The 26060-nt window shown below is 43.0% G+C and overlaps 1 protein-coding gene across 2 annotated transcripts in view; it reads right to left on the reverse strand.

Moving 5' to 3' along the window:
• Positions 1–5340: 5340 nt before the first annotated feature.
• The window catches only part of LOC124796513 (bromodomain-containing protein DDB_G0280777-like), a 73588-nt gene continuing 52868 nt past the window's right edge, over positions 5341–26060 (reverse strand). For both annotated transcript variants that reach the window (XM_047260704.1, XM_047260705.1), the window contains exon 3: positions 5341–7742. In XM_047260704.1, coding sequence (XP_047116660.1) covers positions 7080–7742 — 663 coding nt within the window. In that variant the 3' untranslated portion in view covers positions 5341–7079. The remainder of the gene's footprint in view (positions 7743–26060) is intronic.

Raw genomic sequence — 26060 nt, forward strand, 5'->3', positions numbered from 1 at the left:
CGGGAAAACTGAATTAAATGTTTGACGAACTGAAACTGTGTATTTACCGCCAGCTTTGAACACTTGTTGGACTAAAAACGCACTTCAGTGGTTAGCATTTTAACAGTGACAAAAACGAAATAAACGAACGATGGAACTAAACTTAAACGTTAACGTCAACACATAACGACACACGCTAACGATATTACTGACGCTGGCTGAGATAAATCGAAACAGTGGAATGTTGGGAGAGTCGGGAGTAACCCAAGGCAGGCGAACAATCGTACGACACGCGCGGCTAACAAGCATAGGGCACTGCGGAGAGACTTTTGAACACCCCGTATAATGAGGGATAGCCTCCCAACATCGCGACGTCTGGACATGGTTTCACCTTGTTACCGCCACGTGCTGGAGGCACTCACCACAGCGATCCTCGAACACCCTACAAGTCGTTCAGTTTCCCACATGCTCGTGCCACGCTTCCGGGACACCACGATCTGCCCTCGGTCAAACTCACATAGATGGCGCACCTTCTCCATTTTATATACGGACAGCAAGTTCGCTGATAATACATTCACCGTGGTACGTACTAGAGTCCTGCATGACCGAGTAAGCGAGCACAAAATACGAGGTGGGGCGAGCACACCCTGACTGGATAGGCTACCCGCACTAGTTCTTGTGACCGAGCATAGAAGCCGTGACCGAATACGTAGCACATAACTTCAAACACATTACACGTGTTATTATCCGCACTGCAGCCAGTACGGGCTTCTTATTTGTGGTGCGTCTCTCTCTGTAATCATGCAGCGCGAGGAAGCCAGTGTAGTAAGACGTAAGATTAAAACCAATGTTTACACATTAAAGAAACGGGAAGGTCTAAGAAGCCAAGTATGGAGTACATTTCTGTTTGTTGTAGATGAAAACATTGCGTCTACTGGGTACGTATCGTGCATAAACTGCTCCACTTTATTGTTTTTCCAGTCGGGAACCACTCATTTAAAGAAACACAGTTGCAAGAAACCTCACAAAGATCGTTTCTTTGGCCGTCCTTCCGTCATCTTAATATGCTTGAAATAAGTGAAAAGCAGGAAATTCTTAACAATGTGCGACAAATGTGTGCTACGTACGCAGGTACAACATTCAATCATTAACATAATCGTTTTTGCATAGTTAGTGGAATGTGTATTATAGAGAAACGGGAATGTTGTGACTCGTATAATATTTCATTAACGTAAAGCATCTCGTTTTTATGGGAACGGGGGTCGGGTTGTTTGGGGGGAGAGACCAAACAGCGAGGTCATCGGTCTCTTACGGGAATGTTTCGATGATTTCCATATCAGTACTGTATTACTTGTCTCTTTTGTTTGTTATCATAGATCCTTCAAGTACTGTGTCATCACCACCCAGAAAGAGAGCTCGTTTCAAGGAGTGGAGGAACAACAGATCATCCGCAGCAGATGAAGTAGATCTGTACATTTTAATGCACCTCGGAGATGATGATGAAATCTTAAAGTGGTGGAGCAGACATGAAACAGATCTGCCAGGTTTGGCTGCAGTTGCAAGACGTATTTTATGTATCCCAGCAACAAGCGTACCTAGTGAAAGGTGCTTTAGTAAAGCCGGCATGTTACTAACAAATTGCTGCAGCCAATTAAATCCGGAATGCGTTAGTGATTTCCTGCTGATCAACAATAACTATAATTTTGTTTATGTTGCAAACAATGAACGTATGACAAGTTACGTCTGTAAATGTTTAATGTTCTTTGTATGCTTTCTTTATGAAGATGGTTGTCTTCTAGATTACAGAGAAAGCACTTATTTAATGTTTCCTATAAATGAAAGGAAAAATATCTTTTTTGTTTGGAAATGAGACTCGTCTTCTATCCGCGATTGTATTGAAATATCATTTTACTTTCGAGGTGCTTTATGAATTTAGCTGTGTCACGTACCCGTTCTTGGAAATGTTACTTTTATATTAAAAGAGAGAGAGAGAGAGAGAAAGAGAGGCGTTTGATTTGTACAGTAAAGTACAGTGCAGCGAGCCGGGGCGAAGCGAGGTGAGACGTCAGCGGTGACCGGTCATGCTCGGTTATCCGCGTGTCCGGAATCCGGATATCAGACATGGGGCGAGTACGTGACCGAAGCGAGGTGAGACGTCAGCGGTGACCGGTCATGCTCGGTTATTCGCGTGTCCGGAATCCGGATATCAGACATGGGGCGAGTACGTGACCGAAGCGAGGTGAGACGTCAGCGGTGACCGGTCATGCTCGGTTATCCGCGTGTCCGGAATCCGGATATCAGACATGGGGCGAGTACGTGACCGAAGCGAGGTGAGACGTCAGCGGTGACCGGTCATGCTCGGTTATCCGCGTGTCCGGAATCCGGACAACAGACATGGGGCGAGTACGTGACCGAGCCGAGTCGTGTGGGGCCGGACACGAGCTGCTCGGTCCCCCCGTCAACAGGCGAGCCGTGACCGGTCAAACACTGAGCGTTGCAGCACTCTAGTACGTATGACTAGCAGTCATTCCTCGCCAGGTGGCACTGCTATCGCCTGGACGGGTTTATATGGACAGTAGGTCGGTGGTCTTAATATCCTGCCTCATGAGTGTATGCTGAGCTATGTTACACAAACGTAAAAACCACACATGAACTACCCATAAGGTCGCCATTTGCGATAACGAATTGATTTAGAATGAAAGCAATGTTGTTCTATCCACCTCAAGATTCTGGCGAGCCGATAAAACTCACACAGGTACTCTGTCTTCCATGGTTAACACTGTACTCCTGAAGATAAGAAAATCCTTCATTTGACTCATCTGTCTTCTGATGTGCACCACGGCTTCCTCTCCTGTCTGAATCTCTTCATCCAATAACACGTAAGTCCAGTGTCCTAAACTGCGTATTTTCGAATCTCTGTCTTCTCCCACAATTTTTACCCTCTGCAGATCCCTCTTAGTACGATGGAAGTTATCCCTGAAGTCTTAACACATGCCTATCTTCCTGTCCCTTCCTCTCGTTAGTGTTTTCTGTGGTATCGGTAGCAAGGATGCCACGGCGTAGCTGCCAGTTAGACTCCGGCGACAGCGCCCTCTAGCAGACGCTGTTGAGCTCTACGGGCACCACTGTGCATTCAGCCCATTTGATCAAGAGCAGACTGTCGGGACACTTCACTTCACAGCTTCGCACCTCAGGGCAAATTTATGTATTACTCTTGTTGCTAAAGTAAAGGTGATTTTAATTCACACTGCAGTACCGAGAGATTTTCACCTTTTCCTGCTCTTACTCACGCGCCCGCTTCCAGGCGGGATACAAAATTTTCCATATAGGCCTTTATCTTCGCCGATTCTGCTAAGAACCGCCTCATTCCTTGCCTTGCCCGTACACGTAATTTTCTATATTCTTCTACAGATCTTTTTGTCAAACTTAGATTATTTTTTATTCGTGGTTCTGTTGCACTTTGAAGTTTACCCGTCTGTCCCTATGGCGTATATCTATATCACTGAAGAGTCCAAACCGTTTGTACCACTGTCGCACATTACGATTTCGAAGGCTTTTTCCAGGTCAACAGTATAAACTCAATCTTTCAGTTACCTTGAATCAGTTTTGTGTTCTAACTTGGTACAGCGCCCCAAGTTTGGCTTAAATACAACTTTTTTTTGTAAAAGTACATACATGTCTAACACAAGAAGATTCAAACAAAATACTTAAGTTTGTCCTTCACTACAACCCTCAAGGGATACCAATTATGTTCCACTGGCTCTGAGCACTATGCGGCTTAACTTCTTAGGTCATCAGTCGCCTAGAACTTAGAACTAATTAAACCTAACTAACCTAAGGACACCACACACATCCATGCCCGAGGCAGTATTCGAAACTGCGACCGTAGCGGTCGCTTGGCTGCAGACTGTAGCGCCTAGAACCGCACGGATACCAATTATGTACCTGTTTTCAGGCTTACGAGGTAACTTGTGGATGCGAAGTTATCAAACATATAAAAATTTTCATTTTTTAACACAGATTCTAGCCTGAACAGCTCACCTGAATCCTAAGAACAAGTCACAAACTAATGATCAGTCCACTGAAACAACAATTGGACTTTGTTTACATTGAATAGGCAGTTAGCTGGGATCTCCCATACAGGTGTGCCAACTGTCAGCAAAAGGCAATAAAATACCCTAAGTTAGGATGCTGTCCAAAGTATGTTCATTTGACTGAAGATTTGTAATAGAGGTATGAAACAATGATTTTGGCAAAAGGAGCTCTGTTTAATTATATAGTATCTCATTCTGTAGAATAACATGTCAGTAGCAGGGTCTACGTTACATACTACAGTGCGATTCAGCGTGCACATTTTCACATATAACATAATAGTGTACGGAATTATAAACAAAGGTAATATTATGTAGTTCGTAAAACAGATTTCGTTGATTTTGCAGTTTAAATTATGCAGTGCTGCCGTTACGGGTTATTGGATTCTACAGAATATACATCTACAATATATCTTGCGTCATGGGTAATCGTAGAATACTCAATAAGCTTTCTAATGCAGAAATATGGAAAAAATTATGTTATGGTTTGGCTCAACAGCTCTATTTAGAGTAATACAGTCACTTGAATTTCTTTCAGGTTATCTGTTTCTTTCTCTTTATTTTTTTGCCACGTCACTGATATGCATTCCAGGCGAACCACTCATCCATTTTTCTTCTTTTTCTTGCTATGCTCTGTATAAACTGTGATACAGCAGTCACAAGAAACTGAAATTGTTGCTCAATTTCTGCACCGTTTATATTATAGTAACCCTAGACTGACTATAAAAAAGTTTAGAATAACATCAAAAAGTTTATTTGAATCTGCCTTGATGACAAGTAATCATTTATAAGTATCACCTTCCATTGTCTCTCTTTATAAGCCTTTTTTTTAACGATGCGTTTTTCTGTGAAGTTTAAAACTATGACTTCATTGTTAGTCATTGACATTCTTGCAGAATCTCTGCTTACATTACCTCGCGATTCTTTTGGATGTTTCTATAGTTTGTGTATGTGATGACACGGGCACACACTCCGTAATATCGTGGTAGTCCGCGATCCCGTTTATATCATTTGCAGTATCAGTACTAGTACTGCAAGTACTGCCCTAGCTAGAACGGCAAAAAACTGGGAAAAACTGATTTCAAAATACGGAGAGGTATCTGTTTTAAGATTTGCTGAAATATTTAGCAGTGTAATTTTTATAATACACACCGATACAAATAGTTTTGTGTTCTTTAAATCATAGGTGAATGCCAGTAATGTGTAAATACAATTAACTGTTTTTGAACAGGAAACATGATGTTGAAAGTGGTGGCAGTGAAAACACAAATTATATTTAACAAAAACGATTTATTAACAAATGATTTTATTATACACTCAACAAAAATCCTTAACAACGGTTGTTTCAAAATGGTTTATAGTTTGGAATACAGCGCCGGAGGAAAAGTCGAACACCTGTAACGACTTTTAGCTGCCAGTAGGTGGTGAACGCGAGCAGATTCTGTCTCTTAACGGCTCCTGTTGTCTTCTCCAGCACTGGACGTCAGCTGAAACCCAATTTACGACGTGGCACATATCGGCATTGTCAGCGCCAGACCTCTGCGAGCTGCCTGACGCAGTCGTAAAAAAAAATATGTCGGTTGGTAGGAGGTGGGTTCTTCCGTAGGAACAACATCGAAGAAAAAAGGGAGCAAGGGAACAAAGAGCTGCACGAATTTTCGGTTTCACTGTGCATCGTAGTGCACATGCTAAAGGTTTACATGACAAAATGAGTAATCGCATTTACTATTTAAAAGGTATTTCCGATGACGGATCTCTTGTTTCGGGAATATCCTAATGAAGACCGTGTTTAACGATTCACTTAAATTTTTCAGCAGAAAAGTAGTAGACAGACGTTAACAGTCCTGTGGTTATCTACGGGCATATATTTCCTCAGTAGTGAATAAAGAAGAGAAAGAATAAGCAGTGTAGAGCAATAACTGTGCCTGCTACCATTCAAAAGGCCATATAACAGGCAGATAACTCCAAATACTGAAATTTTCTTTGGTAAAGGAATAATTTAGAACGAGTAAGATATGGTAGAGATTTATCAGTTATTGTGGTTGGGGAAAAATCAGTTTTTATATGAATCGCACAGTGGAGAAAGTTGGAAAAACCTGGGAAAGGAGAAAACTGATACAAAACAGAAAACATAACCAAAGAAAAATCTCTCGACACTCTTTTCGGTCCGCAGAAATTACAATTTTCATTTTCAGTGCTTCCGTTTCTGCAGTTCTTAAACTCTTTTTGGCCTACAAAAGTAACAATTTTCATTTTCAATGCTTCCGCTTTGGTAATGCTTGCAGTGGTGCCTGGGGAGAAACCAGTTTTTAATGTGAATCGCACAGTGCTGGAAGTTGGAAAATTTGGGAAACGAGATGATAACTAAGAGAAAATACAAAAAATATAACCAAAGAAAAATCTCTCGACGTTCTTTTTGGGCCACAGAAATTACAATTTTCTTTCTCAGTGCTTCCGTTTCAGCAAATTCTTACAGTATTTTTGGTCCAAAAAGACTAAAATTTTCGTTTCTTCCATTTTGGTAATTCTTACCGAGACGGTCCGGGAGAAATTAATTTTCAGTGTAAATCGCACACTTGGGAAAGTTGGAGAAATCAGGAAAACGAGGAAGCTAAGAGAAAATACAAAGAATATGAGCAAAGAAGAATCTCTCTACGCACTGTTTGGCCGACAGAAATCAATTTTCATTTGAATGCATTTGTTTCGGTAATTCTTGCAGTGAAGGAAAAATAGCATATGAGTGGTGAATGTCTTTCTGTACAGTAGTAATGGCACAGAGGAAAGAAGTATTTTTACTTATTTTCTTACTGATTTTCACTGAAGACCTTAAATAGTACAACAGGTAATACTTGTTGAAAGACTGATAAGTTGAGTATCACACACAGCACATAATGAGCACAATAATAATTGTTTCTCTGTCAACAGCCTTCGAATCACATCACACACTTGTACCTCTATGCTCCTCACACTAGTCTGGACTGTCTTACACCCACTCTGTTCCCTGCTCCTTCAGTAAGTGAAGTTGAACCCATTTCCACTGAACCTGATCTTAGAGACAGTGTCGGCAGCGGAGAACTTGACACCTAGCGCTGACGGCTGTTGCACCTGCTGTGCTGAGGCAGCTGTTCCAGCTGGGGCTGCCGCCACTTGTTGCTGTTGCTGCTGCTGCTGTTCTGCTGCTGGTTGTGCACGAACGATCGGCTGCTGCACCTGTTGTGTCTGCAGCTGCTGCTGTTGTTGTTGTTGTTGCTGCTGCTGCTGCTGCAGGAGTTGCAGGTGCGCCTGCTGGAATGCGAGAAGCTGCTGGGTATAGGTGTCCGCCTGCTGTGGCGTCACCTGCGGCTGCTGAGGCTGCAGCTGCTGCAACTGCTGTTGCTGTCCGATCTGCTGTGCTTGCAGCTGCGCCTGCAGAGGGTTGTACACGGCGGCCTGTGGCTGCAGCTGCTGCTGCTGGAGTCCGCCCAGGGCGGCTGCGTGCTGCGCCTGGAAGGCCGCGTAGGGCGACAGCTGCTGCGGGGTCAGGCCGGAGTACGCCCCGATCTGTCCCGGAAGTCCGCCGTAGGCAGCAGCTGGCTGCGGCTGCTGAGGCAGTCCAGTGTATGACGACAGGTAAGCGCCCGGCTGCGTCAGGCCCGACTGCGCCGCCAGCAGGTTGTTCAGCGCTGCGTTTGGCTGCAAAACACACCAAGGATGAATTGGCTTCAAAGATTTAGATATCAACAACTCATTTAAAGAATAAATGTACTGAGACACTATTGTAATCTCTGATTTTCCTCGAGAACTATCATATTTTCGCAACTGTGAGCACTGGATGTCTACTGGTGAAGCACACATCTGCGAATCGAGCGGTCATGGTATCGAATACAATCGATTTTTATTGCTACCTTTAACCTGGCCTTCATCTTTCTGTGACATGAAGACCAAATGACACAGATTTTTGGAGTGTTTACTTTGAAGAGAGTTTGTCAAGTCTCTGAAGTAAACACTCAAAAACGAATTCAAGAGATCTAGATATTGACAGATCCAGTTATGTAAGTATCGGCAGATAAAATCTCTAGACGGAGTGCATAGAGGGCTGAGAATAGCATTAATGAGATACCAAAACTGGTCGTGTAAATAAACACCTTGGCGATTTACCTTGGTAAATATTTGACTGTTTGCTGTCTTGTATCCATGATGTAACAACAGTGTACGAATTTAACAGTTATCTGCTAACAGGTATGTGGGCTGACATCCACAGAGTGGCTGAGTCGTGTGCACACATATTCTGTTTCTTTCCATGTATCTGTTTTCTAGTGAGATAGTTGTAAACTGTGCTATTGTGCTGACAAAGAAAATGTAGGGCAGTGTCCCAATGATATCTTACATTTGGGCTATTTACCTTTACATCATGCAACACCAGGTCAAAGCTTAGTACCAAGGAGATGAGAGACCACGGATGTGGACTTGACATCATAGTTATACCACTAAAGATCCGTCCGATGACAGTGGGCATAGTACCGGAAACTCTGCTCGAGATAACATTACGAACTTCTGTATGGCATAATGGGAGAAGGTAACAGGTGCTGGGGGACTACGGCGAAGAAAGAATTACGAAGTATTAGAGAATCCTATTAAGTGGCTGCAGGAGAAATATGAAGAAATCGAGAAATAAATTATCGTCAGAATCACTCAGCATACACAAAAGTCAAAACAACATTTGGTGAAATTAAAAGTAATGGTTGTTAAAATGAAGTGTGCAGTGAAGATTCAGACATTAATCGCAGAGGAAAGAGCGGGCCAAAGTTTGCATGAGGGGGAGGAATTACCTGATGATGTGAGAGAAGAAGAAAGTGGGATCGATGTCGAAGGCATAGAGGATCCAGTACTGGAGTCAGAATTTAACTCTGGAAGACTTAAGATCAAGCAAGACCGAAGGGATACATAATATTCCATCGGAATTTCAAAAGTCATTAGTGGGTGGCGAAACCAAATGACTGTTCCGGTTGGTGTGTAGAATCTATGGGACTGGCGACTAACCATCAGACTTTTGGAAAAATGTCTTCCAAACCATTCTTGTGATAGCGACAGCGGCTGTTTTGGTAGGTGACCACTCTCTTCCCCCACTACTCTTGCTAAGACCCACGGTTATTTTTGTAACTAGCTTCCCTTTTCTTCCCCCTGAGTGATCAGTGTACTTCTATTTCTATTTATTAAAAAGCAAATTCTTCAAGGTTTAAAGGCACATTTTTAGCCATAGCATGTAAATCTATTTTTTTAATCAGAGAACCCTGTTCAATAAAGCATGAAAGCCAATGCAAGTTACCTTGTGCGCGGTCGCATGTGATCGCTGGTGAGACACAGAAAGGATGTCAAGTCTTTTGTTAATTACTTCTTCTGTTATCTGTTCTGGAATGGAGTCGAGGGAGAGCCTCGTGCGTTAGACTGGCGGCTCTAAATTAAACTCTTTAATTTTATAAAAAGTCACTGCGTGCTGCAGGGCGCATACTCGCGCATACTAGTAATTACATAAGGAAATTCCACTGCGCACGGACGAGATACCGACATGCGGATAATCAACATATCACTAGTGATTCATATTGTATTCCCAATGTAAGTAGCATAGTGCACTTCAGTGATTATAGTTATGATTAACGCTATCGTGATTTCATTATTTGTTTAATCCATGATCCTAAAATTTCAACATTATATGTAAACTGCATTTTTAGTATTTATCTCATTTTAGCTCAGAAATAACGTGGCCCACGAACCTCCTTCTTACGGCGACGAAAGTCTCAAACTATATGTCCGATGCCACCTTATCATGGTTTAAATATATTCACTGATTTTTAAATATTTCCATCCATCTCAACTCAGTTCAAGAAAAATTATAAAAAAAAAACAAAATAATATAAATATTCAATTTACCTACACACACACACACACACACACACACACATATATATATATATATATATATATATATATATATATATATATATATATATATATAATTACTTACAAAGTTTCAAATTTGAAAGTTTTGCACATTCTTTTAAAATATATAAAAAAGAACGAAAATTTACGATGCACAGTATGTTGTCGGTCTGTAAGTGTTCAACATTTGTTCCATATGTTTTATTGTGGACCTCACCAATCATCTTGAAATTTATCCCAGTAACGTTGGAAGAGTGGGTGGTGGGAAACTATAACAGAGGGAAATGAATTTCTGTATAAATATGCACAAAATTTATTGTAAAAATCATTTTTTTATTCAATTAAAAGTTTCGATTGACGGGAATATTGCTTATCTTTAAAGATCTCTCTGAGTTCGCCTAGTATTAAATCGTATTGAACTTGTCACCCTCTTAAATAAATTTCGAAACCCAATATGACTAAATATGACAAAAAAAGGATGTCGAGTTTATAGCAACAAAAGTAACCAAAAGTGCTATCTCCAAGGTTAGCAGGAGAGCTTCTGTAAAGTTTGGAAGGTAGGAGACGAGGTACTGGCAGAAGTAAAGCTGTGAGGACGGGGCTTGAGTCGTGCCTGGGTAGCGCGGTAGAGTGCTTGCCCTCGAAAGACAAAGGTCCTGAGTTCGAGTATCGGTCCGGCACACAGTTCTAATCTGCCAGAAAGTTTCATATCAGCGCACACTCCGCTGGAAAAGTAAGCAACACCCAATGAATCTGAAAACTTTTGAACAGAGAACAATGGCATGGAACTCAACGCATTTATTGACTTAAGGCCCTTTGCTCTGCCGAGCTGTAGAATCAGCACATCCAAAACGACAGTGAAAGCGACTGCTGCTGACTGTCTGAGCGCAGCTGCCGCACCGTCGGTTGACGCTCGATGCAGCTCTGAAACCTGCCTGCTCACTTGAACTAATGTTGTCCACAATACTCCCCTCTGTGAACTGCTCCAGTATCGTACTGCTTACGAGTGAAATCAACTGCTTGCCCATTGCCCTGATAAAGACAAGAGTCTCACTACAGGCATGCGAGAAATAAAATCACTTCTAATGCCCGACTACTCTTAGAGCTTCTTAAGCTCCCCACTCCGCCTGCAGAGTGACGAATATACAGCTCACAGAGACGCTCTGGTACTTCTACTCGATAATCAGTCGGAGTCTGTGCCTCTCTATTGTGCACACAAGATGGCCCACACGGAGACAAATCCTCTCCGCTCACGGAGAAGGCTCAGACCAGACTGCCCTTTACACAAAAATCACAACTCCGCTATTGTCCAGTCACAGGGCTCGTCTCTAAATGAGTGTCCTCTTTCTACTTCGAGTCATACAGCCTCCCACCAATCCGTGTTAGTTCGTGTAGTAGTCGAGCGTAAATTTCCAGCAAAATCCCAACTCGTCACTAGGTTTTAAGAAGAGGCAATGTCTGTTCAGCCGGCAGGTCTGCGTCACCTCTGTGCCACTGACTCGAAAACGCGGCTGCACCCCCCCCCCCCCCTTTCCCCAACGCGAAAGAACTTGACCCCCTTCTAATAGCCGTGTAACGCAAGTCACTAGAGGAACGGAAGGTTCCAAATGATTAGAAAAGAGCACAGGTAGTCCCAGTTTTCAAGAAGGGTCGTCGAGCAGATGCGCAAAAACTATAGGCCTGTATCTCTGACATGGATCTCGCGTATTATGTCATTTCTGGAAATCCAGAATCTACTCTGTAGGAATCAACGTGGATTCCGGAAACAGCGATCGTGTGAGACCCAACTCGCTTTATTTGTTCATGACACCCAAAAAATATTAGACAAAGACTCCCAGGCAGATGTCATTTTCCTTGACTTCCGGAAGGCGTTCGATACAGTTCCGCACTGTCGCCTGATAAACAAAGTAAGAGCCTACGGAATATCAGACGAGATGTGTGGCTGGATTGAAGAGTTTTTTGCAAACAGAAGACAGCATGTTGTTCTCAATGGAGAGACGTCTACAGACGTGAAAGTAACCTCTGGCGTACAACAGGGGAGTGTTATGGGACCACTGCTTTTCACACTATATATAAATGACCTAGTAGATAGTGTCGAAAGTTCCATGTGGCTTTTCGCGGATGATGCTGTAGTATACAGAGACGTTGCAGCATTAGAAAATTGCAGCGAAATGCAGGAAGATCTGCAGCGGATAGGCACTTGGTGCAGGGAGTGGCAACTGAGCCTTAACATAGACAAATGCAATGTATTGTGAATACATTGAAAGAAGGATCCTTTATCGTATGGGGCCGGCCGGAGTGGCCGTGCGGTTCTAGGCGCTACAGTCTGGAACCGAGCGACCGCTACGGTCGCAGGTTCGAAACCTGCCTCGGGCTTGGATGTGTGTGATATCCTTAGGTTAGTTAGGTTTAATTAGTTCTAAGTTCTAGGCGACTTATGACCTCAGAATTTAAGTCGCATAGTGTTCAGAGCCATTTGAACTTTATCGTACGATTATATTATAGCGGAACAAACGCTGGTAGCAGTTCCTTCTGTAAAATATCTGGGAGTATGCGTACGGAACGATTTAAAGTGGAATGATCATATAAAATTAATTGTTGGTAAGGCGGGTGCAGGTTGAGATTCATTGGTAGAGTCATGAGAAAATGTAGTCCATCAACAGAGGAGGTGGCTTACAAAACACTCGTTCGGCCTATACTTGAGTATCGCTCATCAGTGTGGGATCCGTACCAGGTCGGGATGACAGAGGAGATAGAGAAGATCCAAACAAGAGCGGCGCGTTTCGCCACAGGGTTATTTGGTATGCCTGATAGCGTTACGGAGATGTTTAGCAAACTCAAGTGGCAGACTCTGCAAGGGAGGCGCTCTGCATCTCGGTGTACTTTGCTGTCCAGGTTTCGAGAGGGTGCGTTTCTGGATGAGGTATCGAATACCACCCGAGGAGATCATGAATATAAAATAAGAGAGATTCGAGCGCGTACGGAGGCTTTCCGGCAGTCGTTCTTCCCGCGAACCATACGCGAGTGGAACAGGAAAGAGAGGTAATGACAGTGGCACGTAAAGTGCCCTCTGCCACATACCGTTGGGTGGCTTGCGGAGTATAAATGTAGAATGTAGATGTAGAACATCACCCTCAGGAAGCCTGCGGATCATCCCGCTACTTCACAGTGCCTGTCTACATTTCCCGTGATTTCTCAGCAAAAAAAGGGTGCCCTATTCTGACTACCAATTATCCCTTGAGCTTACAATCCAGGCCATTAATAATGTCATCCTCATTACCCTAGTATGTCAATATTCTAAATGACTTTCGAAATGCGTTCGACAGTTCCGCACTGTCGCTTGCTACAAAAAGTGCGCGCTTACGGTCTATCCAATGACACATGCGGTTGAATAGAAAGTTTTCTAACAGACAGGGAGCAGTATGTCGTCCTAAACGGGGTGACTTCAGGTGTGCCCCAGGGCAGCGTAATAGGTCCTCTGCTTTTTACGATTTACATAAACGATCTGGTTGATGGTATTGACAGCGGCATTTGTTTGCCGATGATGCTGTAGTCTACAGGAAAGTAGTATCACACGAAAGTTGTGAACAAGTCAATGAGGATTCGCAGAAAATAATTGCGTGGTGTAATGACTGGCAGGTATCTGTCAATATTAGTAAGTGTAACCTATTGCGTATAACAAGGCGAAAATCCCCATTAATGTATGAGTACAAAATAAATGATCAGTCTTTGGAAGCGGTAACAGTCAAGTAGGCCTATCTGGGTGTGACAATGCGAAATGATCTCAAATGGAATGATCAGATTACACAAGTAATGGGTAAGGCGAACTGTAGACTGCGGTTTATTGGTAGAATCCTGAAGCGATGCAGTCCTTCAACAAAGGAAATAGCTTACAATACGTTAGTTCGTCCAGTCTTAGAGTACTGTTCGTCTGTATGGGACTCTTACCAGTTGGGTCTGATTCAAGAGACTGAGAAGGTCAAAAGAAGAGCGGCAAGATTCGTAACTGGTACATTTAGCCATCGCGAGAACGTTACAAATCTCATAGAAAGTTTGAAGTAGGACACACTTGCAGATAGACGACGCGCTAAACAGAAGGGGCTGCTCACTAAATTCCGAAATCCAATCTTCGCCGAGGATGTAGAGCATATATTATTACCACCAACTTTCAAATCGCGTAATGATCATCATTCAAAGATAAGGGAAATAAGATCTCGCACTGAGGCGTTCAGACAGTCGTTTTTCCCTCGCGCGATCCGCGAGTGGAACAGAGGCGGGGGGGAATGTGACTTTGGCGCGAATTGCCCTCCGCCACACACCGCTTGGTGGCTAGCGGAGTATATATGTAGTTACGTACAGTAGATGTAGACTTATTCTCTATTTCTTATTGCAATTACAATACAAGTAATGTTCTAATTACGAGCTCGTACTTCAAGCAAGACGTCCATAAGATGCGACACCTTACAACGTGTCCTTTAGGTCTTAATTTTTATTAACTTTTTTATTTAATTATATGCGGCAAAACATTTTACACTCTTACAATGTACTCATCAATGACTTACGCACATATCACGCAACTACATGAAAATTATTAGTGCGCCATATCCTTGTTTTTTCTTACTTTAGTCTTATACCGCTGTTGACAAATTGTAAATTGAGGTGCCAGGTATTTGTGGCTTCATAATATTTTGTTATTATTTCTACAACTTATGAAACAAGTATTTGAAATATTGCACCTGTATAAAATTTTTATTGTTGTTGCCTTTATTGTTCCAACCTAGAGCTGAATGAAGATTATATGCAACGCAGATTCAAATCGGTTATCAGTAAATAAAAAGCTGTAATACAGATGGTGTTTGTTTATTTATTAAACTCCTGAGTCGGATTATTGAAATGAACATTACAGAGTGAAAGCGGACAATATTGTTATTCACATATTGTCTCACAAACTGTCTGGATCATTTATTAGCTCTGGAATGATACGTTATCCGACACAGTACCGTGTAGAAATATTTATTTTCGGAGGGATATTCATCCCTTTCTTTCACATTTCAGGGGAAAACTCTCCTATTACCAATATCGCAAATATGAGCGGTGTTGCCTTCCGGTAGTGCCATTGTTCATTTTAGCGGAAATTTAATTTACAGGCAACATGTGTGTTTTGGTTTTATTGAAGAGTCGGTAGGCGAATTTCGACACGTATGAAACTTTGTGCAAGCACCGGCATCGACTAAAGGCGAGGTCTGTTCTACACTGTGGAGCCAAAGCTTACATCGCATACCGTGTGAAGCGTTGCATCTGCCTGCAGTTCCCCGCTCCTATAGAGCGCACTTCTCGTTTCTTCGGCGCATAGGAATTCTCTCCGCTGCAGTTTTGCACAGTTCGACGAATATGCCGAAGAATAGGGACATAGCCATCGGTATATACGGTCCAGATATTCGCCTTAGTATCGGCAAACAGTAGACGGTTCCAGGGAGAGGACGCCATAAGTTTGCGATAAGAGGCTATTCGTTTGTATTCCTGTAGTTTCTGTCCCCCCTTTTTTGTAGTGGATGACCGTTTCCACTCTTTAGACAGTCCTCTCCTTTTAGCTGACTATCTTAAATCCATTTTTGAACTTCTGTCACAATACGCTAAAGAAATGGCTCCCATTTCGTTTATGGAGTGCCAAGAGCTTCAATACCCCTCCCATTCTTAGAGATACGTGACTTACATAATTCATACTACGCACTCTGGGCAGTCTTACGGATCATTCATATGTTCAGTCACAGTTTCTTACGTAACTATAGGTGACAGGTTTTCCTACGCTGTGCCTATTTACTACGACGGCGACGGCGCTGAAGTCCCTTATTTTTATTCTTCAGTGTATTTTTGGCGACAGATCGTCGCCTCCAACTCTGAGCATATTTAACATTATGCCCCAGTTTACTGCACTGAATGCACACGTAGCACAGAAATGTGTGCAGAACGTTACAAATCGTAACACTGCCTCGTGCAGAACTGGAACACTACTAGCATTCGGAATCGGTAAGACTTGCTGAGTTTTTGTGTACTTTCGCATCTAGTCCAGACCTCACCTGAGTGTGCCCAATCCGAGATACGAATGGCTGTATGCGAGGGTCCACGGCAAAGTCAGCGCATGGAATGCACGAGAGCCGGCCGGAGTGGCCGAGCGGTTCTAGGCGCTTCAGTCTGGAACTGCGCGACCGCTACGATCGCAGGTTCGAATCCTGCCTCGGGCATGGACGTATGTGATGTCCTTAGGTTAGTTAGGTTTAAGTAGTTCTAAGTTCTAGGGGACTGATGACTTCAGATGTTAAGTCCCATAGCGCTCAGAGCCATCTGAATTTCTGAATACACGAGAAGATCCCGGAAAACAGTTGCTCGGGTGCTACTGCACAAATGTGGTTTACTTTGCTTATGAAAACGGTACACTTCGAGTATCTGTAATTACAATTGCGCTCTTCATTTACTCAGCCGAGTACGAATTATGAGCACTGTGACAGATTACTTCCTTCCAAGCTTCTTTCTTTCCAGTTGGAATAAGCCATTCCTTGAGGGTGGTCATGATAAGCCCCCGACGTGCTGGCAGTGAAAATTGTTACTTCTTTCTACAGCTGCCCTTCATGCCTCACAATGCCATCAGATCATCCGATTCACCTTACGCGTGATCTACCGTAGCGAATAGTGATGCAAAGTCCGTTGAATAATTTTTGTTTAATTCTTTTGGTGATATGTTACAATACGGCGTCAGCGGTGTATTACGGTTTATTAGTGTAGGTGAGGCATTAAGTGCGACCGTCTATTAATAAGACGATAAGTATAAAGTACCTGCGCGAGAGATAAACACTCTGTGGAATTTAAGCATCTCCGTGCGAACTCGATAATAAAATATATACAGACCGTATTAAGATACGGTAAAGAGCGAACACTCTGTGGAATTTAAGCATCTCCGTGCGAACTCGATAAAAAAATATATACAGATCGTATTAAGATACGGTAAAGAGATAATTATTCCATGTTGGACTTTGGCTGGGATATGTTCTATGTCGGATTGAAAAGAGATTGCTGGAAGCCGCCATTAAGGTAGTAATCTATGTTGAAGAAAATAAATACATATAAAAGCACAAAATGAGTATCAGGTGTGTCGAGTTCATAACCCTTAATCATTTCAAAAGAAATATTCAGTGATTATAAAGAAGCAAGTCGTTCGGAAGTGTTGTGAAGTTTCATGGAGCGAACATACAGTTTTACACGGTTTTGGGATTCGTCGAGAATACTTCTCCGAAGACCTAAATAATTTCACGAACTTAAGTTAGACGCCATATTCCATACACATGACACAGTATAGCACTTGGCTGTACCGATCGATTTCCTTAGAGCGATAAATTATCTTTAGCGATTTCAGGTGGAGAAGTTCCAGCAAGGAGACTCAACGAGATCTGTTGCTGCGAAACGCAGAACAGTAAGCAATATAGACTTCATAACCACCGCAAACATAATTAAAAGGACTCAAATAAAAGGAGCAAACAGAGAAAAGGAATCGCTAAAGCAAACCATAAATAAAAATCAATTAATAATAATACGCAATCACATTAATAAAAGGCTCATAAAGAATAGAATAAAAATAAGAACTTCAAACTATCTAATGGGTTATAGGGGCAGCAAACATTTGATTTTTAGTATTTCATATACTTGCTTACCAAATTTGAAAATGTAATATGCTAACGTTACAGTAGATGTTTAACACCACGGAAACTGTATATGTTTCTTGAGGCAATGTAACAGAACGGAAATTACACAGACTACGAGTCACTTTCAATAAGTAATGCAACACGTATTTTCTCTCGGCTATTTTCGGTTGAAAATATGCGGAACTTGTTGTGGGTCATCGTGGAATATTCCTGCATCAGCCCCTATAGTTTTATGAAGTTCCGATATATGGCGGAGCTATATGTTGCCTTCAAAACGGCATCTGTAACGAGATGCGATCCAAGTAGAGAGGTGTCGTTGAGCTTCTTTCGGCGGAAAAGCAGAGCATCGCAAATATTGAAAGACGCTTGCAGAATGACTACGAAGACCTGATAGTGAACAAAATGGCGGCGAATCGTTGGGCGAAGCGTCTGTCATCTTCGCGACAACGTCGCGCAAACGTATCCGATCTTCCGTGTACCCGCCGGCCGCATAAAGCTGTGGCTTCTGTAATGTTGGAACGTGCAGACACTCTTATTCGAGGTGATCGACGAATCTCAAACACCTCAGTGCACAACTGGACGTCTCTGCTGCTACAGCTGAATCAGTGGGAAGCTGTACTTGGGTGGTAGGGAGGTCATGGACCCAGCAAGACGTTGGCTCCAGCGTCCACCAATTGAGTGACACTAAGCAGGCATAGAGGCCCTCCCAGTCAGGTGGGGTAAGAAAAATAGTGGCGAATAATATGCTGTGTTGGAATCCTGAATAAAACCAACTTGCTTTCAGAAAAAGAAAGTGTCGCACTACTTATTGAACGTCCGTCGTGTACTCATAAAGTAAATAATACGAAATTAATAAAACCAACACAATTAGTGTTTCTCGTCTTAAACCACAAGCGCTTTACGTGCTTGTCGTCAAATATTTAACACGTTAAATCACTTGTTAAGTAGGAATGCGTTTCAAGCTGTTTATATACCGGCGATCGATTAACCATAGAAGCTTGAGTGAGGTGGGAGAGGAAGGGTTACTGGTTCACTTCTAAAATTAATTACAATTCCATACCTTTTCACTCTGTCAGTACAAACGCAAAAGATTGCTCACTAAAATTTGTAAACTCATGCACTTGTTTTCGTTGCGAATCGGCAGATTCAGAAATACACTACTGGCCATTAAAATTCCTACACCACGAAGAGGACGTGCTACAGACGCGAAATTTAACCGACAGCAAGAAGATGCTGTGATGTGCAAATGATTAGCTTTTCAGAGCATTCACACCAGGTTGGCGCCGGTGGCGACACCTACAACGTGCTGACATGAGGAAAGTTTGCAACCGATTTCTCATACACAAACAGCAGGTGACCGGCGTCACCTGGTGAAACGTTGTTGTGATGCCTCGTGTAAGGAGGAGAAATGCGTACGTTTCCGACTTTGATAAGGGTCGGATTGTAGCCTATTGCGATTGGGGTTTATCGTATCTCGACATTGCTACTCGCGTTGGTCGAGATCCAATGACTGTGTCAGAATATGGAATCGGTGGGTTCAGGAGGGTAATACGGAACGTCGTGATGGATCCCAACGGCCTCGTATCACTAGCAGTCGAGATGACAGGCATCTTATCCACATGGCTGTAACGGATTGTGCAGCCACGTCTCGATCTCTGAGTCAACAGATGGGGACTTTGCAAGAAAACAACCATCTGCACGAACAGTTCGACGAAGTTTGCAGCAGCATGGTCTATCAGCTCGGAGACCATGGTTACGGTTACCCTTGACGCTGCATCACAGAGAGGGGCGCCTGCGATGGTGTACTCAACGACGAATCTGGGTGCACGAACAAAACGTCATTTTTTCGCATGAATCCAGGTTCTGATTACAGCATCATGATGGTCGCATCCGTGTTTGGCGACATCACGGTGAACGCACATTGGAAGCGTGTATTCCTCATCGCCATACGGCCGTATCACCTGGCGTGATGGTATGGGGTGCCATTGGTTACACGTCTCTGTCACCTCTTGTTCGCATCGACGGCACTTTGAACAATGGACGTTACGTTTCAGATATGTTACGACCCGTGGCTCTACCCTTCATTCGATCCCTGCGACACCCTACATTTCAGCAGGATAATGCACGACCGCATGTTGTAGGTCCTGTACGGGCCTTTCTGGATACAGAAAATGTTCGACTGCTGCCCTGGCTAGCACATTCACCAGATCTCTCACCAACTGAAAACGTCTGGTCAATAGTGGCCGAGCAACTGACTCGTCACAATACGCCAGTCACTGCTCTTGATGAACTGTGGTATCGTGTTGAAGCTGGATAGGCAGCTGTACCTGTACACGCCATCCAAGCTCTGTTTGACTCAACGCCCAGGCGTATCAAGGCCGTTATTACGGCCAGAGGTGGTTATTCCGTATACTGACCTCTCAGGATCTATGCACCCAAATTGCGTGGAAATGTAATCACATGTCAGTTCTAGTATAATATATTTGTCCAACGAATACCCGTTTATCATCTGCATTTCTTCTTAGTGTAGCAATTTTAATGACCAGTAGTGTACAAAAGGTTCTGAATAAAATTTGTAAACTCCTGCACTTGTTTTGGTTGGGAGCCAACAGATTCAGAAATATCTGAATAGCGCAGGAATCTTCAGTCAAGATATTTCTGACTTAATAATAAATGAAAAGCAGCAGTTTGCTTTTGTTCTACAATATTCTTTTTGTTGCTAACCGGTTTTCGGCTTACAAGGCCATCTTCAGACATTTAGTGGGTGATAATAGTAAATGTCTGAAGATAGCCCTGTAAGCCGAAAACCGGTTAGCAACAAAAAGAATATTGTAGAACAAAAGCAAACTAGTGCTTTTCATTTATTATTATAATGTTGTTCTACCAAGAACCGACGGAAGATTCTGTTAATATTTCTGACTTCTTTATTCTGATTTCAGCTCCAAGTGATAAATAGTGGAATTATTACCTATCATTACCTCTGAAGCAAGTCATTATCAGAGGATTATCTAAACTATGAAAGAAACGGGGGTGGAAAAATACTGTGAACCTAAATTACAAAATGAAACTAACACGGTGTCGGATTGAGTACGTAACTCAGTGACTGCTCAAATTACAACTGAACAGGCCAGAAGAGTACAGCTGCGAACGTTAGTGATCAGTGACACTCGTGGATGACTTCTGTAGTGTGGCATCACTGATCCCGCTTCTAGTGTAGATCTAGCTTACGTACAGCAATAGTTTCTAGATCTACATCCATACTACGCAAGCAACCTTACGGTGTGTGGCGGACAGTACTTTGTCTACTAATGTCGTCTCTCTCTTTTCCTGTTCCAGTCTGGTACGGTTTGGGGGAAGAATAATTGCTGGCAAGCTCTTATCTGTCTAATTTTATGTTTAGCAGGAAGAAATATCTCGGTTGGTTCTTCCAGGAATATACGCTCTTGGAACAGCAAACGACACCGTGACACAGTGCACTTCCATCACAACACGTGCCACTGAGGTTGATGGGTACCTCGGTGACGCTTTCGCGCTTCCTCAGTCAGTCTTTAACGAATCGTGCCGCCCTTCTTTGGCTCTTCTCAGTTCCCTCTACCAATCTTGGTATTGATCCCTGGCTGACGAGCAATATTCAAGTATTGGACAAACGACTGTTTTAGCAGCTAATTCCCTGCTGATGGACTTTATTTCATGAGGATTCTTGCAAGAAAATAGTGAAGCATATATCTGATCATCAATTTCTAATTTGAATACTTAAACCTTAATTCTCGATTTGAAAATTATCAAACTTTATACATATTACTCGTACGTAGTCAACTGTTACCTACATTTCCAAGAATCACAAAACAGATATATTTAAACACAGATCGTCTGTTCTGACCTCTTCAGCTACACTTTGACGAGTTATTCTGCATCGTACTCAAGTGTGTGTTGTTTCTGTAGAAGCTACGTTTTGTAGTTTATTTTATTGGCATTTTAGTGCCTATCTTTCTTGCATTCCATCTTTCGTCGTTTCTTTCTAAACATTAGGTTGGTGCATAATCTTTTGTTTTGCATATCGGTATTCCGGTTGCTATGGGTTTATTTACCGATTGTCATTTTTTATTTGTAGTTCTCTGCCGCTATTTGAGTTTACATATTGTCATTATGTCATATGGAGATGACAAGTCGACCTGTGGACACTAAAAAATAGAGTGCCAAGTGCAGAAATCCGAACAAATTACAAAATATTCTTCAATAGAGCAGCAGAGGCACGCAGAAACACTTTCACCGTGTATGGGGATAATGCCATTATGCAGAACACGACAAGGAAATGGTTTTCTCGTTTTAAAGAGGAACGTTTTGTCGTTCGGGAAGACCTCCAGAGTTTGATGAAGATCGCTTAAACGCATTCATCCAGAATGTTCCACGTGAGTGTACACGAGAACTGGCATATATAATGAACTGTGATCATTCCACCGTCGTGCGACATTTCAATTCAATGGGAAAGGTTGTACGGATTGTACGGGTACCGCATGCTCAAAGCCAAAAACAGAGAAGTCAGTGGGTGTATGAATCTCTACTCGCTAATCATCAATTGGTTCGTGAACAACTCCGACCATTCCTATCCTGTATCCTTACTGGTGACGGGAAAAAAGGAATAATTGAGCCCGAGGAAAGCACCCCATACGATGACCTTCAGGCATCCACAATAATCAATGTTATGATCTGGTGGAACAGCCACGGTGTGGTTAAGTACGGATTGATTCCTGGAGTTGTAACCATCACTGCTGACATTTTTTGTCAACAACTGAGATGTCTTGCAGGCGCTATCCAAGAAAAATGACCAGGAGGACTGCAAGAAGTGATGCTACTTCACGATAATATACCCCGTGGTTTCCTAGACTGATAAAAAAGACCCTTACAGGCATTGGGTTGGGAAGTCATTCGGCACCCACCTTATTCGCCTGGTCTTTCACCGTCAGAGTTTCACCTTTTCCGCTCCCTGTCGAACAACCTTCAAGGAAGTGACTCTTCAAGCTTTACCAGCGGATTGTTGTAAACAGTTTTCACGGGTTTGCCGCCGGATCACGTTGTGCAAATTCCACAATATTTCCTCCGAGCAACTGTCCGACATCTTCAGGTGGTTCAACCTTGCTGGTGGCTAGGTACGGGTGTAGGTATGCGCACGGCGACCAGAACACGCGCGCGAACAATGCGTAGGCGCGGAAATCGCGCATGCGCAATGATTTGCAGATAGATGGTGCCATATTCAACAGCCCTCTGCCGAAAATCGCAGAGCGGCTCTCATGCGCGTGCGCTGTACACTGCGTTTGCTAACAGTGCGGCCAGACGTTTACTTACCAAAGACCACATTAGACCAATGTTATGACGGGTCTGTTATCAAAGAATTTTGATTTTCGCGTCGCGCTTTAATAGCAGCCAGTGCAGGGTTCCAGGCTGTGCTCAGCTGAAATCCTGCATCCCTGTAGATGAGATAATAGGCTGTACGGATATGCATTGCTTCCTTGATGACGCAGTCCCAGAAATCCCATCTTACCTACTGACAAAGGAAATACTACTGTGCTTCTCTCACGCACGGAATATAACAGCAAGATATACAAACTGCTCGACGATCCCGCATATAGTAAATTAAAAAGTGATCCGACGGCTAGGACCCGGAGAAAGACTTTGGAACTAATTAGGAAAAGCTCGATTCCAGCGCTAGTTGCTAAGGGTTTGCGTCAACAGGCTGCAGTTCCTCCTAGATTCTATGGCCTACCCAACATCCATAAGAATGGGGTGCCTCTCCGTCCCATTGTAAGTAACATAGGAGCACCTACTTATTTTTTTGCCAAATATCTGACATTACTGGGACCTCTCGTAGGCAAGTGCGACCATCATATTCGAAATTCTAAAGATTTAATAGGTCGCCTGAAAACTCTTAGATTGCAATCGTCGGATCTCTTAGTAAATTTCGATCTTGTGTCTTTATTTACAAAGGTGCCCTTGCAGGACTCTTTGGAGCTCATTAGTAACAAGTCTGAGGAGCACATAGCAGCATTATTCAAACATACTTCTTATTTCATGAACAATATTTTGAACAAGTGGACCGCGTCGCCATGGGAAGCCCTCTGCCTAATGTGGTGGCCAATTATTTTATGGAGAACTTTGAAGGAAAAGCACTACAGTCAGCCACTGTCAAACCCTCTTGTTTTCTGCGGTATGTGGATGATACATTTGTGGTGTGGCCACGTGGAGTTGATGCTCTACGTACATTTCTTCAGAATCTGAATTTGCTCCACCTGAATGTAAACTTCACGATGGAAGTGGAAAAAGATGGTACTTTACCTTTTCTTGATGTCTTGGTACGATGGAAAGCGGGTCGAACCTTGGGACACAGCGTCTACTGCAAGCCAACCCATACAGATTTATATGTGCAGGCCACAAGCTGCCGTTATCCTACACAATCCGGTAGTGCATTACGTACGTTACTACATAGAGCAGATGTGGTATCTGATCTTGAGATCCTGTCGAGTGAAGTACAATGTCTGAAGACAGTGTTCCGACAGAACAATTATCCTTGAGACAGATACGTAATGCATTCAGGCCAAGGCGAGTTCAATCTATGGAGCAGAATGATGGTACGAAGACACCTACCACTTTGGCCTTTTTACCCTATTTTGGTGCCATGTCGTCGAGAATCAGAAGATATGGAATAAAGTGTGTTTTTCAACCATCTGCAAAACTGAGAAATCTGTTGGGTTCGGTTAAGGATGATCTTGGCCTGAGGAAATGTGGTGCGTACAAGACTCCTTGTCAGTGTGGGGCAGCATGTATAAGACCAGACATGTCGCACAGTGCTGGCCGCTGTGGCCGAGCTGTTCTAAGCGCTTCAGTCTGGAACCGCGCGACCGCTACGGTCGCAGGTCCGAATCTTGCCTCGGGCATGGCTGTGTGTGATGTCCTTAGGTTAGTTAGGTTTAAGTAGTTCTAAGTTCTAGGGGACTAATGACCTCAGATGTTAAGTCCCTTAGTGGTCAGAGCCATTTGACCCATGTCGCACAGTACAAGAACACTGTGATGAACATCAATGTCATTCACGCCTTCATCAACCGGAAAAGTCGGCAATTGCAGAACACAGTTTGGATACCATGATTTATTAAAAGACGGAAGTTTTATACCCGGCATCACCGTTCTGCAGTTGCGTCATTAAGGAAGCAATACATATTTGTACAGCCGATAATCTCACCAACATGGATACGGGATTTCAACTGAGCACAGCCTAGATCCCTGCATTGGCTGCTATTAAACCACGAAGCGAAAATCAAGATTCTTCGGTAACAGACCCGTCAAAACATTGGTCTAGTACGGTCTTTGGTGAGTAACGCCTGGTCGCACTGTCAGCAAAAGTAGCATACAGCGAAAGCACGGGAGAGCCGCTCTGCGATTTTCGGCAGAGGGCTTTTGAATATGTCACCATCTATCTGCAAATCATTGCGCATGCGCGTTTTCCGCGCCTATGCATTCTTCGCGCGCATGTTCTAGAAACGGGGCGTCGACGTAGGGGTACCGACAGTCTTACCTAGCCACCAGCAAGGTTGAACCACCTGAAGATGTCGGACAGCTGCTCGGAGGAAATAGTGTGGAATTTGAAAAACATGATCGTGCAACAAACCCGTGGAGACTGTTTACAACCTTCAAGGACTTACTTTCCGAATGAAAATGCACCAGGAACTTAGCTAGAGGAGTTCTTCCGCTGGAAACCAAGTGATTTCTACAGTCACGCAATGGTAAAGTTGCCCCAGCGTTGGCAGACTGATCTAAACAATGAAGGAGAATATATTGTTGACGACTATGGTTTCTGTTATATGTATCTGTTGTGTTATTGAAGTTATGGGAAAACGCTACGAACTTATGCACCAACCCAGCATATCGTCTGATGACGACTTACCAGGAAGTGGAAACCGATATAAATAAAATTTATGTCACCTGAGGCGTGAGAAATATAACTTCCTTAAAAAATCGTTTACAGAACGGTAAATACGCTCTTGTGAAGCAATGGATCTTATGCTAATTTTGTCATGGTGTCTCAGGTTAGAGCGGAACATAAAGCTGAAACGTGCATTTTTAAATTTGTTTTGTTCATCTGTGTCTTCATTATACAAAGTATTTGTCATATTCAGTTCAGTCCGATCAAATTAAGTTTTTGCTGTATTCTTTGTGGGAGGGGGAGCGGTGGTACTTGGAAAAAGATTCTGCTCCACAATGATAGTGAAACAGCTACGCAGCGATAAGCATATAAAAACAAATCTCTATTTAAACTGTTAATTTTTGTATACTGCTCGCTAAATGCTATCGTATGCGTATATCTTTTCAATATATCTCGTTCTGACGCTGT

This window comes from Schistocerca piceifrons, chromosome 1 (genome assembly GCF_021461385.2).
Source record: "Schistocerca piceifrons isolate TAMUIC-IGC-003096 chromosome 1, iqSchPice1.1, whole genome shotgun sequence".
NCBI lineage: Eukaryota > Metazoa > Arthropoda > Insecta > Orthoptera > Acrididae > Schistocerca > Schistocerca piceifrons.